Source organism: Dendropsophus ebraccatus, chromosome 6, assembly GCF_027789765.1.
Source record: "Dendropsophus ebraccatus isolate aDenEbr1 chromosome 6, aDenEbr1.pat, whole genome shotgun sequence".
Classification (NCBI taxonomy): Eukaryota; Metazoa; Chordata; class Amphibia; order Anura; family Hylidae; genus Dendropsophus; species Dendropsophus ebraccatus.
The window spans coordinates 137,947,521-137,962,873 of NC_091459.1; the positions used below are offsets into that span (position 1 = coordinate 137,947,521).

At 39.1% G+C, this 15,353-nt stretch overlaps 1 protein-coding gene across 1 annotated transcript in view; it reads left to right on the forward strand.

Annotated features, from left to right (window-relative positions):
* The window catches only part of APOB (apolipoprotein B), a 39,555-nt gene extending 24,613 nt beyond the window's left edge, over positions 1–14,942 (forward strand). Inside the window, exons 20-29 of the mRNA XM_069973106.1 lie at positions 1–24; positions 239–455; positions 1,550–1,728; positions 1,832–2,031; positions 2,852–2,991; positions 3,234–3,604; positions 4,546–11,970; positions 12,105–12,219; positions 12,325–12,508; positions 12,884–14,942. The exon at positions 1–24 is cut by the window's left edge and continues 98 nt beyond it. Of these exons, the coding sequence (XP_069829207.1) occupies positions 1–24; positions 239–455; positions 1,550–1,728; positions 1,832–2,031; positions 2,852–2,991; positions 3,234–3,604; positions 4,546–11,970; positions 12,105–12,219; positions 12,325–12,508; positions 12,884–14,701 (10,673 nt within the window). The 3' untranslated portion in view covers positions 14,702–14,942. The remainder of the gene's footprint in view (positions 25–238; positions 456–1,549; positions 1,729–1,831; positions 2,032–2,851; positions 2,992–3,233; positions 3,605–4,545; positions 11,971–12,104; positions 12,220–12,324; positions 12,509–12,883) is intronic.
* Positions 14,943–15,353: the final 411 nt, after the last annotated feature.

Consider the following 15,353-nt stretch of genomic DNA (forward strand, 5'->3'; position numbering starts at 1 on the left):
TGCAAATCTTTGTACAAGCAGGAGGTAATGGCATTTCTATTTAAAAAATTTATAGGAAAAAAACAAAACAAAATACAGCACCTTTTCAATAAGTTGTTGCTGATATTAGAGCTCATCCCCTGCAATTGCAGACACACCCCATAGACAAGAATGGAGCTGTTTGGGGGGAAAAAACAGACCTCTTCTTGGTAATGTAGAACAATCCTTGTAACCTTATTACCCCTCATTGTTTTACCAGAAAATAAAGCTTCAGAAGCGAGCCTGACCGTGACATATAACAGCAACAAGGTTACTCTGACAAGTAACGTGGAAATCCCAGGCGCCAATGTACAGTTTGGCGGCAGTATTAGAGCCTTCAGTGAATACGATGACTCCAGGAGATCCTCCAGGAAGACTCTGATCGCTGAATTCAACAACCAACAGGTCTCAGAAGTCACTTTCACAGGCAGATTAAGGTAAGTGATATCATATACATGTACACACGTGTGTGAAGTCTGGTGATATCTTACAATCAGAGGGGGTAAGAGACCCTGACTGATCAAAACTTTTTTACATGTCTGCATAACTTATCCAAAAAAAAAATGTAAGTGACAGTGAGGGTGTCCTCACACACACTTTTTGGCTATGTTCACACAACGTAAAAGTACGGCCGTTGTTGCCATCGGCAACAATGGTCGTACTTTGTATGTGTGGACTAGCCCCATGTTGCTCTATGGGATCCCGGCCGGAGTGTATACACATCGTATACGCTCCGGCCGGGATCCCAAGCGGCACCGCAAAGAACTGAACATGTCGTAGAAAAAAATGTCAGTTCACACAATGAAGCGAGCAGTTCCATCCGCAAGCTTCATTGTGTGCTGTGAGGAGTTCTGATGCGGGCGCGCGGTGATATGCCGTGTGAACATGGCCTTTGTCTGGCGTTTTTCAGGCCCCAAAACTAAAAAAACCCCAGAAAAAACGCCAATTCGGTGGGTGGCGTTCTTTTTCTTTCTGTTTTTTTTTTTTTTTTTTCCCCATTTTTCTGGTGGTTTTTACTTTCTTTGTGAATGATCTTTTTTTGTGGTTTAAGCGTTTTTGTGTGCTGAATTTTTTTTCCTCTGCCATTACATAACCTAGCTGCTGTACCACAAAAGCTGACAAAAACACCAGGAAAAAAAATACCATACACACAGCAATGGCATTTTTGAGAAAACCAGATTAATCCCATTAAAGTTTATGGGAGAAAAAAAAAAAAAAAAAAACGCCACCCCTTCAGCATGCTGCCTTTGAAAAAACTGCCACAGAGCCTCAAAACCACCAGAGAGGAGAGAACAACGTCACCCTAAAAAAACGTGGGAGATTTATCAAACTGGTGTAAGATAGAAGTGGCTCAGTTGCCCCTAGAAACCAATCACTCGACACACACACATATATGTAATGGAGTGTTCCTTCTTGCTGCCCTTTCACCACCTCCTATTATCCATCTTTGTTATTCGTCTTCTCCACTTCTACAGCACTGACCATTACCGACCTTCATATTAACGATAGATCCTATTCTCTCCATTCACAGCTATGATGATGGCAGCAATGATGGCGCCCTTAGCGGAGAGCTGTTAATCCCAAGGCTAGATATGGAGGCCAGGGCAGATGCCATCTTTAGGAGAGCACTAAGTGACTTCAACCTTCAGCTCAAGTCTTCTGCCACTATCTGTGCCCTGTCTGGATCCCAGAACCTGGTGTTCACCTATGGTAGGTTCATTCCCACCTGGCCATGATCTACAGACCTAGCACAAGTTTATTCTCCATCTTAGTCTTCGTATTGTTGTAAACATCTACATTTTATTGTCTCTAGACAATGAAAAGGTTGAGGTAGACTGGAGCACTACATCTAACAGCAACGTTAAGAAGATCATCTCGAAAATGCCCGACATCGAATTCTCCGACATTGCCAACTATCCTGAATCCCTGAAGAACTATGCCAACACAATCCTAGATCATAAGGTGGCCCAGACAGACATGACCGTTCGCCATATTGCTTCACAGTCCATAGTGGTAAGCTTTATTGCTATATCAGTAAGTGCATGCCGTATCTTTAAGGCAACAATGCTCTAGTAAGCAATGGGCGTGCCCCATATTCCCGCTTACATAGTGGTCTCAAACTTGTAATTCCCATTTGTAAACAGATTATCATGTAATTTCAAAATCCCTGTTGGTCCAGAGTGGAGAAAAGGTTGAAAGTATATTCCTTGCTGGTCTTGAGTACTAAAGGGTTCAGTGATAAATTTGATTGCCTCTCGGGGGTGATGCCATCAGAACGGTAAAAACTTATTTAAAAAAAAAATGTTTTGGAAAGTTCTATAGATTTGTAATTTACTTTATAAAAAAAAAAGCTCCAATCTTCCAGTATTTATCAGTTGCTCTATGTCCTGCAGGAAGTGGTGTATTATCTCCAGTCTTACACACTGCTCTCTGCTGCCACCTCTGTCCATGTCAGGAACTGTCCAAAGCAGGAAAGGTTTTTTATGGGTATTCACTACTGCTCTGGACAGTTCTTGATATGGACAATGGTGGCAGCAGAGAGCACTGTGTCAGACTGGAAAGAATACACTACTTCCTGCAGAACATACAGCAGCTGATAAGTACTGAAAGACTTGAGATTTTTTTAATGGAAGTAAACTACAAATCTCTGGCACTTTCTGGCACCAGTTGATTTAAATGAAAAATATATTGGTGTACAACCCCTTTTATCACTCAATATAAACTATTGGTAATGTCACTTAGCATTATGTATTGGCTTAAGATCTATGGGCAGATCAGTTGTACATCAGTGTAGGATCATGTCATATGAATAGAAATCCTCTTTTCATTTCAGGCAACCCAGAACTGGTTACAAGCGGCTTCAAGGGACAGTCCATACGCACAAACCCTCGGCCACAAGCTGTATGCCTTAAGAGATCTGAACCTCCGGGAACTGGGTATCCCGCCTCTCCCTGAAAACTTGTTCTTAAACAGGTAATTGATTATTTATATATATATATATATATATATATATATATATATATATATATATATATATATCAGAGCTATGTTTGTGGTTCAGCGTAACTCATGGTGACATCATGATTGCATTAGTATATTGAGTTACAGTTGAATGACAAATTCAGCTCTGCCGCCTCTACAATATATATGGTTGTATTGGCTTTAAACATTTACAAAAGTCCATGTTTTATATACGTTTTCTAATTTTTTTGCAGCGATGGAAAGATCAGATACAGATTCAACAAGAATAGTGCCGTCATCGATATCCCACTACCCTTTGCGGGGAAGACGTCTCACCAACTTGTGGCGAAAACTTTCAGGTCTCCAAAACTAGAACTGCAGTCAATGGGACTAGTTGTCCAAGAAAAGGAGTTTAGAGTCCCAGCCTTCACCATTCCAGAGAATTACCAACTGAGAATACCCCTTATCGGAGTATTGGACCTGTCTTCTAACATAAACAGCAACTTCTACAACTGGTCGGCATCGTACACCGGCGGGAACACTACCACTGACATCCAGACCTTTAGTTTACGATACCAAGTCAAAGCAGACTCCATAGTGGATATTCTTTCATATAACATTGATGGTAAGTGATTTTTTTTTTTAGATATTAATATGTAGAGCTTAAGGGATGGGTGAAATAATGCTGTGTGCTGTCTTCTGGTGAAAGTTGTGCATTACATGTACATAATATAAGAATAATGATTGGCCTAAATACAACTAGAAGATCAAATACTTGAAAAATAAGTCCTATTGGTCTATGTGGACCCTTGTAAATTGTCAGCGACATGAGATATGTTCATCATTAACAAGCAGATGGGCGCATTACATACATCTCTACAGGCCCACATTTACTAAAACTGTTAAAGTGTTTTAGGCTGTTTGATAAATCTGTTGCACTTAAAGACAGTCTAGTTTTTTGTTGCAAAGTTTACACCATCTATTACTTGGCTTAAAGTCCACCACTATTTTCAGCCAGATTCAGGTGTATTTTTTTTTGGTGCCGAATAAACCATGCCCCATTTTTGCATATACCCACCTCTTTTTCATACCAGGCGTAAAAGTGTCTAAAATGCATAATAAATGTGGAGAAAAATCCTGTGTGCCACTTTTTTAGCCAAAATTCTGGCAGAGACACATTAGTAAATCTAGGCCATTTTGTCTATGCCTGTGTGAATGTATGACATATATATATATATATATATATATATATATATATATATATATATATATATATATATATATATGTATATATATATATATATATATATATATATATATGCCACAGGATGTATATTGTATTTGTAGGAATGTATATCTGTGTATGTGTGTCACAGTGTGCATATGTGTATATCTATGTACAGTATATATATGTCAAAGTGTGTATATGTGTGAAAGTATATCTGTGTGTGTGTGTCATAATGTGTGAATAGTTAGTTAGATAGATCGATAGATATTCTGTGCATGTTTATATTGCTAATTTATTGCTTTATTACTATGTTAATTAATCCATTTTTACCTTTACAGGTTCTGCACAGCACACAACTGACCTACCAAGCCTGGTAACCAGGTCCTTTGAGGGATCATTACACCACAGCCTTCTCGATGCAAACATGAGGCTCAGTCAGATATTTAACTTTAAGAGTGACCAGCTATATAAAGGATCCTATTCCTATCAGGCCAGAAGTGCGTTGGGACTTGAAGCTTCTGCAGTTTCCTCAGTCAAGACAACGGTCAACAACCAGATAGCACTGACAGAATCTGATGTCAAAACTAGACTGAAGGCAGCCTCCCTTTTTGCAAACGGTGACTTAATATTAACATCCACCATTAACACAGATACCCTACAAACAAAAATAGAATCCAACTACAAGTTTGACTCCTCTTTCCTGAAAGCAACAAACAAATTATCAGGAATGTTCCTGAATGAAGCAGTAACATTGAAATCGACAACGGATTTCCAAGATGGAGCGCTTGTCAACACCATGACGGCCGATTACAGAGACCAGCAGTTGACCCTGAAGTCAGATACAAATGGAAACTACCACAACCTAGTTGGGCTGAACAAATTCGAGCTCACAGTGTCAAAGCAGATGGCTGCAATACGCTCAGAGTATCAGGCTGACTATAAGCGCAACAGGTTCTATACCCTTTTGTCCGGTTCTCTTAACTCACTTGGTCTTGAACTGAATTCCGACCTCACTCTTAATAACCAGGCAAGTAGAGGTGCGTACAAGGCAACTCTGAGGCTCAACCAAGATGGCCTTTCTACTAGTGCTACCACCAGTGTCAACTACAGTCCATTACTGTTAGAGAGTGAGTTGAATGCTGCAGTCGGATTGGCGGGAGCAGGAATGAAAGTGTCGGCGAGTGGAAGATATCGAGAACACAGTGCAAAGATTTCTGTTGATGGAAAAGGCTCCTTAAGTGAACTGTCTCTGGGTAGTATATATCAAGCTACTCTTCTGGGTCTGGACAGCAAGCATCTGTTGAACTTTAGGGTTAGTAAAGACGGTCTGAGGTTTTCTAACAATTTATTGGGGTCATACGATCAAATAAAACTTGAAAGCAGCCAAGACCTAAGCATTGTGGGATACGTTCTGCAGTTCACCTCCAAATTTGAAAACTCTCTAAGCGCTGACAGATTCCACAAACACAAGTTTGACTTCCAGATGAAGCCCTATACCATGACAACTCTGCTGAACAATGAAATGCAATATGGTGCTTTAGAGTTTACCAACAATGGACAAGTGCAGCTTGAAGCCTTCAAGGTGAATGTCAATGGCAACATCAGAGGCGCTTACAACAAAGACGAGATAAAGCATTCCTATGGTTTCTCAGCTGGTGATATGGCAGCGAATGTTCATACAGACACTATTGCAAATATACTAGGAACTACCCATTCTCATAGACTGACGCTGGATGTCGCCGGCCTCTCTGTCTCACTAAGCAGCAGCACAAACTGTGATTCAAAAGATATCCGATTTACCAACAGAATTCGCTCAGTTGTGAAGCCATTCACTCTTACTATTGACTCTCAAACCAACGGAGATGGAAAACTTATGATTTTTGGTGAACAGGCAGGACAGCTTTACAGCAAATTCATACTAAAAGCAGAGCCCCTTTCCTTTAATTTAGTTCACGATTACCGAGGATCAACAAAGCATTCATTTGGAAGAGGCAAACCTCATGAAACTCTCCTAGATTACAACATCAACCTGTTGTTCACTCCTTCTGAACAGTTGAGCTCATGGAAGCTGAAAAGTCGCCTAAACCAGAACACATACAACCAGGACTTAAGTGCCTTCAATAATGCTGACAGTATTGGGGTTCAAGTTAGTGGGCAAACTCTAGCTGACATCTCTATACTAGATAGAGAAGTGAATCTGCCTTTTGTCAAGTTTAATCCAATTGACTCCCTAAACTTAAGAGACAAAGTCAATACACCTCAAGAGTTCAGCATCTCTGGCCACATCAAGTATGACAAAAATAAAGACATGCATATCATCAACTTGCCGTTCATCGAGAACATGTCTTTGTACTTTGAGAAAATGAGAACTGCATTACTGACTGCTCTACAAGCTCTGCAGAATTCATTGAAAGACGTAGACATTGACCAATATGTCCAGAGATACAGAAGGGCAGTGGATACAGCTAGCCAAAGAATGAATGAGTACATTAACAGTATGGATCTAGAAAACAAAGCGAGTCAGATAAAAGAAAGAATTGTATCATGGGCCAAGGAATATAGGATCACAGCTGAGGAACTTCAATCTGCAGTCGAAGATTATTTCAGACGGGTTCAATTACGTTTGCAGAAAGCCTGGACTGAAATGGACAGATATATGAAAGAAAATTTTGATGAGCTTAAGAAATCCATCGAGGTTTTAATTCAGAGATGTGTGGAGAAACTGAAGGCCTTTGACAATGAATACAAAGTACGGGAGAAGACCATTGATATGATTCAGAATATACGAGTTTCAATTGAAAACATGAATGTTAATGACTTTGGACAGAGCTTGGCTGCCTGGATTCAAAATGTTGACCAACAATACAACATCAAAGCTAACATCCAGAGATTCTTACATCAAATCCAGGTTTACATACAAAGAATTAACTTTGATCAGATGGTTCGAAATGTCAAGGAACTCCTACAGTCTGACGAAGTATACAGATTTGTAAAGCAGATCAAAGATTCCATACCCTTCGAAAACATTAGATTTCTTATAGAACAAATTAAAAACGCTGTTGTCACGCAATTAGAGGAATTTCAAGTGAGTGAAAAAATCAACGCAGTTGTGGACAAATTTCAAGACTTTGTTGCCTATTATGAAATTGACAAAAAGTTTGCAGTGCTCATAGAAAAGTTTGTTGAGTTCCTTAACCAACAGAATGTTAAAGAAACCATCAAAAAGGCAACAGACATGCTAAATAACATTGATGTCAGATCCCATTGCAAGAGGGCGATTACATTTGTCGATGCCACGGTCAAACAAGTTAGGGACTATGACTTTAAGAAGCTAATTGATGACATCAACTATTACTTAGATATCTTGGTTCAGAAGATGAGGTCCTTCAATTATGACAAATTTGTGGATGAGTTTAACAACAAGATCAAAGAGTTGACGGAAAATGTAAATGAGAAACTGAGGGCTCTAGAGCTTCCACAAAAAGTAGAAGCTTTAAGACAATATTTAAAGAATGTGAGGGCTGTGGTCATAGAGTATCTTCAACAAGTAAGAGACACAAGGCTTGCTGCAATTGCACAGTGGTATGAAGATATTATGACCTTAACAGTATTAAATGAATGGAAGACCAGAATAATTGAGCACCTTGAGGATGCCAGAGACAGAATATATGCAATGAACATAAAAGAAGAATGCCAGAGGTATCTACAAGACATTAGCCACGCTTACCGGCGTTTAGTGATTTTTGTAACAGAACAGTGGAACACCATGGCTGGCAAGATTAGCGACTTTGCAAGAGAGAATGATATCCAAGAATGGGCTGATAGATTGAAAGTCCTTGTAGAAGAAGGATTTGTGGTTCCAGAAATTAATTTAAAATTTATCAGAATTCCTTCATTTGAAGTTAGCCTGCGGGCACTGAGAGAAGCAACATTCAGAACACCATACTTCATTGTACCATTCACAGATCTAGAGATCCAGTCTATGGAAATCAATTTCAGAAATCTAAGAGCCATCGAAATTCCAACAAGATTTGTTACTCCTGAGTTTACAATCTTTAACACCTATAAAGTACCATCCTATGTCATCGATCTCAATGAAATTAAACTCAAGGTTGTAAAAATAATTGATCAGATGATTTCAAGTGACTATAAGTTGCCATCCCCGGACATACTGTTGAGAGATATTACAATGAGTGACATGGGAATTCCTGAATTTTCCATTCCTGAAATCTACATTCCCAATATGCAGTTACCAGAGTATAAAATCCCTAAATTAAACTTGGAAAATTTCCAGTTCCCTGACATACAGATTCCTGAATTCCAGCTTCCAAAGATTCCTCACTCAGTTTCTGTTCCAACATTCGGCAAGCTGTCTGGCGCATTCAGAGTAGCATCTCCTGTGTTCACAGTCTCTACTTTAGCCGAGGTCAAAAACTCCACAGTCACTGAGAAAACACCAGAAATGATTGCATCTCTGACTACGGAGGCAACCTCAGTATTTGAAGCTTTGGCTTTCACCTTTGGAGCTGATGCCCGGGTTTCTGCTCCCTTGATGGAAAAGTTAGTTCTTAAAGAGACTGTGTCACTTGCCAACAGACATGTGAAGGTGGATCATTTCAGTGAAGTTACCTTTGCATCTAGTCAAATTAGGACACAAATCCAAACTACGGCCAACTTACTGACTGAGAAGAATACAGCAGATCTTCAAAGCTCCATTGTTGTCACACTGCAAAAAAGAATTACGGCAGATGTGTCTACAAAATACTCTCATAGATTGAATATTCCACAGCTTGACCTTTCAAGTCAGCTTGAGCTGCAAAATACTGTTGACACAACAGTGGACATTGGGCGCATTTCCTTAATATCCAATGGTAAAGGAAGCTGGAAATGGGCTTGCCCTCTCTTCACAGATGAAGGCACCCACCAGGCTGATGTCAAGTTCAATATGAAAGGTGGCAACATTGAACTAACGGGCACTAATAAAATAAATGACAAGTATCTTAAACTGGATCAAAGCCTCAAGTATGATTCTATGTTCCTGAACTATGTAAACATTGAAGTAATGTCAAAGGCCGAAGCTCCTGGTGTTGGAAATAGCATTGCTACACTTAAAGGAAAAGCTGCAGTTAGTGACATGATGGTGGAACTTGAAGCCGCTCACAATGCAGAACTTTCAGGCCGGTCTACTGGAACGATTACCAACAAATTTTCATTTTTGACAAAAGCCTTTGAAATCAAACTGTCCACTGCAAATAATGGGAATCTAAAAGTAAGTTTCCCCCTAAAACTGACTGGCAGGATCGAGTTTCTAAACAACTATGACTTTACTCTCAGCCCCACTGTTCAACAAGTTTCATGGCAAGCAAATGGAAGATTCAACCAATACAAGGTGGCTCATACAATTTTACTGGGTAACAATGAAGAGAATATTGAGGCTTCATTGGCAATGAATGGAGAAGCCAACCTTGATTTCCTGACAATCCCAGTCTCCATCCCAGAAATCCAGGTTCCATACACATCAATGAAGACACCAGTGGTTCGGGACTTTTCTTTGTGGGAAAAAAGTGGCCTGAAGAATTTGCTAACAACAACTCGTCAGAATTTTGATCTAAACATTAAACTTCAGTATCAGAAAAATAAAGACATGCATGTTATCCCACTGCCACTAGATGCAGTTTTTGATACCATCAATACAAACATGAAGACTCTTAACAAAAAGTTTGAAAATGGCAGAGATAAAACGCTGAACCTCCTTATGGACTCCTACAATCAAGCCAAAGTGAAGTTCGATAAGTACAAAGTGGACAATCAGGTTAGCAGAGTACCAAGAACATTTAGAATTCCTGGTTACACCATACCACTGGTGAACATTGAAGTGTCTTCCTTCTCTGCTGACCTTCCTGCTTTTGGTTATGTAGTTCCCAAAGAAATAAGCACACCAAGCTTTGCCGTGCCAATGATTGGCTTCTCTATCCCATCTTACAAATTAGTGATTCCTTCACTGGAAATGCCTGTACTGCATGTGCCCAACTCTTTACGTAGACTTTCTCTTCCGAAATTTAAGTTACCAACTGGACAGAATGGTATATTAATTCCAGCACTAGGAAACCTCACTTATGACTTCTTCTTCAAGTCAAATGTGATATCAGTAACAACAAGTGCTGGAATATACAATCAGTCCGATGTCTCTGCAAGAGTAAGTATAGCCTCCACATCAGTTATTGATGCTCTTCAGTTCAACATAGATGCTACAACAGGTCTTACTAGGAAGAGAGGCCTTAAACTGGCCACAGCACTGGCGTTGAAATCTGTATTTGCCGAAGGAAAACATGAAAGTTCTATATCATTTGGAAAAAGAAACGTGGAGGCCTCTGTGATAACAAGTGCATCACTGGACACCCCACTGTTAAAGAGTACATTGAAACAAGAGTTGACAGGCAACACAAAGTCAAAGTCTACTGTGTCATCCCTGATCACAGTCACTTATGACTTCAATGATGTCTTGTTTGGAAACACAGCAAAGGGTAAACTCGATCATACATTAAGTCTTGAAGGTCTCACATCCTACTTTTCTGTGGTATCAAAAATAACAGGGGAAATAACTGGAACCATTCTAAATCAACAAACATTTTCTGGAACAATGAGCAATGATGCAAACACCTACATCAATTCAAATGCTCTTAGATCCACCATGAAATTGGCAGCCAACTCAAGGGTAGGTGGCCTAGGAAACCTAGACTTTACAGAGAGCCTTGCTGTTGAAGCATCCACCAGTAGAATCTATGCGGTTTGGGAATATAAGGGAGAAAATTATATAGGAATCACTCCACTGTTCAGATCCTCAGGACAGCAGAGCGGAAAAGCCACCTTAGAACTGGCCCTTTGGAGTCTACTAGCAGACCTTCAAATGAAGATCAGCCAGCCCAATGCAATCATTGAAGCATTAAACCAAGGCATTACATTAAACGTTAACACCGATAAGCAAGAATTTAACCTGAAAGGACATAGTAATGTGGAAACTCTTATTCTGGCTCATGATATTAAGCTATCCAACGATAAGACAGAGGCACGACTTGAAGCTGGAGGATCATTACAGGGCCATGTGGCTTTCCTGAAATCAATCATACTCCCAGTCTATGACAGAAGTCTGTGGGATGTCTTGAAACTTGATGTTACAACAGCCGTTGACAGAAAGCAATACCTCAATGCATCAACATCTCTCATCTACACAAAAAGTAATGATGGATTCTTCTACCCTATTGCATCTGAAAGAATTGGACAAGGTTCCACCATATCTTTCCCAGGACTGACACTACCCAAGGACCTTCAGCCATCTTCATCTTTGCCAGAACTTCAATTCCCTCCAGCCGACATCAAGTTGTTGTATACTTCAGCAGAAGGCTCTAACATTCCCTATGTTGAACTGTCCGCACCTGAATATCAAGTGACACTATCCAAATACACTCTTCCTAAAAAGGTCTACGACCTGGATTTCAACAGTTTCTTCAACACCATTGCAGACATTGACTTGCCAACAATTGAGATCCCAGAACAGAAGATTACGATCCCACCAGTTAAATTGACAATGCCGGCAGGAATTTACATCCCAGCATTTGGCTCAATATCTGGCTCTGTACAGTTTGCTTCCCCGGTATACAATATCACATGGACAAACAAGCTGGAAAACAAGCCAGACTCTTTAGTGGGCAGCATTGATGCCACCAGCAGTTCAACTCTACGGTTTCTGGAATTTGATCTTGATGGTGAGTTTTATTTCAATTTCATTCACTTGTTCTTTTTCATTAAGTCATACTATGTTGCTAATATTTCATACTTAGGTTAAAATGATAAAAAATAATGTTTAATTAATGTTTTTATGTCCATTTTATCCATACAGCTTCCTTAGCGGGTTCTCTAAATAAAAGAAATCTCAATCTTATTGGACAAGGAAGCCTGGCACATGTGGATTTAAGTACAGTCTGGAAGGAGGAGGTTTCCTTTAATGGACTAAGGTAAAAAAAAAAAAAATAATATATATATATATAATTAAAGTTTTTCTTTCTTACGTTCCTTTTTGTTGAGTTTAAACAAAAACTAAACCTTCATTTTGTTGTTAGGCTTCCACAACACAACTTCCAAGTGGATATTACCAGCCCTACATTCTCAGACGTCCAGATACGTTGCCAGCATGATGACAATGGCATCTCCTCATCTGTCTCATCACCATCCACCGGTAGTCTGGGTCTTCTTATTGAGAAAGATTCCAAGACAATCAAAATGAGAGTGAGCAGTCGATCTGCGGTGAGTATCTTGTCATAAAAGTAATATATAAGTAAGGGCTCTTTTTCACAGGTGGATAGTGATCGATGCTCTGTTTGTTCAGTCTTATCAGTTGTGCAGCCCATTAAATTTGTTTGTCCTGGGGCCCACTTGAAGAAATAGTTCTGAAGACCATCCTCCATCTATACTGACCAAGTGCAAGTCTACGTGCATTGTAAACATTGTACTCTAGTTGCATTGTAAACCTTGTTGTTTAATTGTACACCCAGGACACATCATTAATAAGGTGAAGAAAGTTAGGATAGTTAATAATAAAAGAATTGGAGTTAGGATGTACTATTTGATGTCACTTTCTATACTTATTCTAATTTTCTCTTCCTTACTTGCTTCCTTTAGGCATCACCTGAAAAGGAGGTACTTATCTTAAAAAATGAGCTATCACTAAAAAACCCAAACAATATTCAAAACAAACTAAACTGGCGTGAAGAAGCAGCTCAGGACGTACTCAATGGTTTGAAGGAAAAATTACCTAAGATGTCTGATGCCGTTTACAACTGTGTCAACAAATATCACAAGGAACACTTAGGAATGGACATGAAAGAAGCTGGAAGACAGATGAAAGAACGTCTACAGACAAAAGTATCTTCAGCTTACAATTCTGCCTCCCAACATATTGACGACCTGGACTTTCAGTTCAGGACAGTAGCCAGGGGTGCCAACAATAAATATGCAGATGTTGTCTCCAAAGCTCAACAATGGTACCAAAACCCAGCAGATATGCCCTTCCTTCTCAATGACGGGGAAATGGGTTCAAAGGTATATGAAAAATCTGTGGTTGCAATCAGGAAATACCAAAGCACAATGAAAGAAGTAATTGATGCAGCTATTACATTTTTGAAGAGTACAAGATTTCAGCTACCAGGCCAGAGACAGAAATATAGCGGTGAAGAACAATTTGCTATGGGTATGAAATGGACAGTGGACACAATGGAGCAGTTTATTCAGAAGATCCAATTGCTTCTTGAAAACTTTGTCCAGTCAATTAATGACGCTAGTTTTAGTATCCCGGGTACAAATTTTAAAATCGAGACCCAACAAGTAATCCTTGCCGTTAAAGACTTTTTGAAACAGGTTCAACAGATTGCTAAGAAAATATTCAACGACCTCCAGTACGTAAGCCTTGAAAGAAACCTACAGCAGCTTAAAGCAGTTGTTCAAGAGATTTCTCAAAAATCTGAAAAACTTATTGAAGCCATGAAGTCCAAAAATTATGAAAACATACAACTTCAAGCCCAACAAATGTATAAGGATGCCATGGGTTCCCAATATGTGCAGTACCTCAGCAATCTCGCCACCGAAATGCAAAAGAGCACCAGCCAGCTGCTTAAAGTCTACCAGAATATCTATGAAGAACTTTTAGAGAAATTAAAGCAAATACTTGTTTATGCTAAGGCCTTAAGAGAAGAATATCTAGACCCAAATGTTGTGGGATGGTCTGTGAAATATTATGAAATTGAAGAGAAAGTTCTACAACTCTTTAAACTCATTGTTGAGTCATTGAAAGGGCTTCCTGCAAAATATGGTATCAACGTTGCAGAGATTAATGACCAAATGAAGGCATTCTTGATGGAGTATTATGAGCAAACCAGGGTCCTGTTGACCAATGCTGAAGACAAGGGAAGGAAACAGGTGAGAGAACTTTCCATGAAATTTGAAGAAAAAGTCAGTGACTGGTCAAGAAACGCCAAACAAACCGCCGCAGAACATTCTCAGATTCTAAACACAAAACTTCAGGAGGCTTATGGTCAACTGCAGATATCCTATGAGAAGTTCCTTGTTGAAGCAAACCGTCTCATTGATCTGGTCATCGAAAAATATAATGCCTTCATAGAATTCCTCAATCAAATGCTGCAAAATTTCCAAAATTCTGCCAGTGAAGAGGTAAAAACATATGTGTCAACACGGAAAGGCGAGCTTAAAGTCGAAGTGCCACATCCATTTGACTGGAAATCCTTTGATGAAATTCCTCAAGTGAGAAAGGAAATCATAGCCAAGAGGATGGAAATTGCACGTGCCATGGTTCTAGAAGGTATTGAGAAAGGCTCCAAACAATGGGAAGAACTGCAACAACTCATTGAGAAACAAGTTGAAGATGGAAAACTAACCGCACAGCAGATCATCGAAAACATCAAAAACTGGAGGAATAAAAACTAAATGGACATTATGTACTGTAGCACCCAAAAATATTAGGATTTTACTCAGGTGAAAAGTAACGACAATTAATGTTCATTACTTTTTAAAGCTATTGTTGTTTCTTGTAAATGAAAAGAAAAAAAAAATGAAACTGTGCTTATTTCTTTAAAGTTAAACTAATAAAAATTGTTTGTTATAAGCCGGTATTATTTTAAGTAATTCTTCTCCTTTTCAAAATACAAAATTAAATTGAATCATCTTATTTGCCTTCAATGACTTTTCTTTAATTAACTATAAAAAAGTAAAAAAAAAAAAAAAAAAAAAAAAGGATGAAAACTATAAAGAATGGTTTTCAAATATTGCCAACTAGGGCTTTTCTCTTGCAAACTCTGACCATCTCTCCTGACATGTATGAATTTCCTGAATCAATGCATCAGTAATGTACACTCACTGAGAAGATAAAAAAATAATGCATCCAGACAGAAATGTCAATTTGCTGCAAAACTCGTCATGCAGATATGACGATATGTAAATGATTATAGGCGCAATCTGATTAGACACTAGGGAGAGATATATTTATTGTAGGTGGGGCTTTATTTAAAACTGGTGCGCTCACAAGCTGGTGTTTAATAAAGAACCGCCCCAATTACCCAGATGGGTTTACTAAGACACA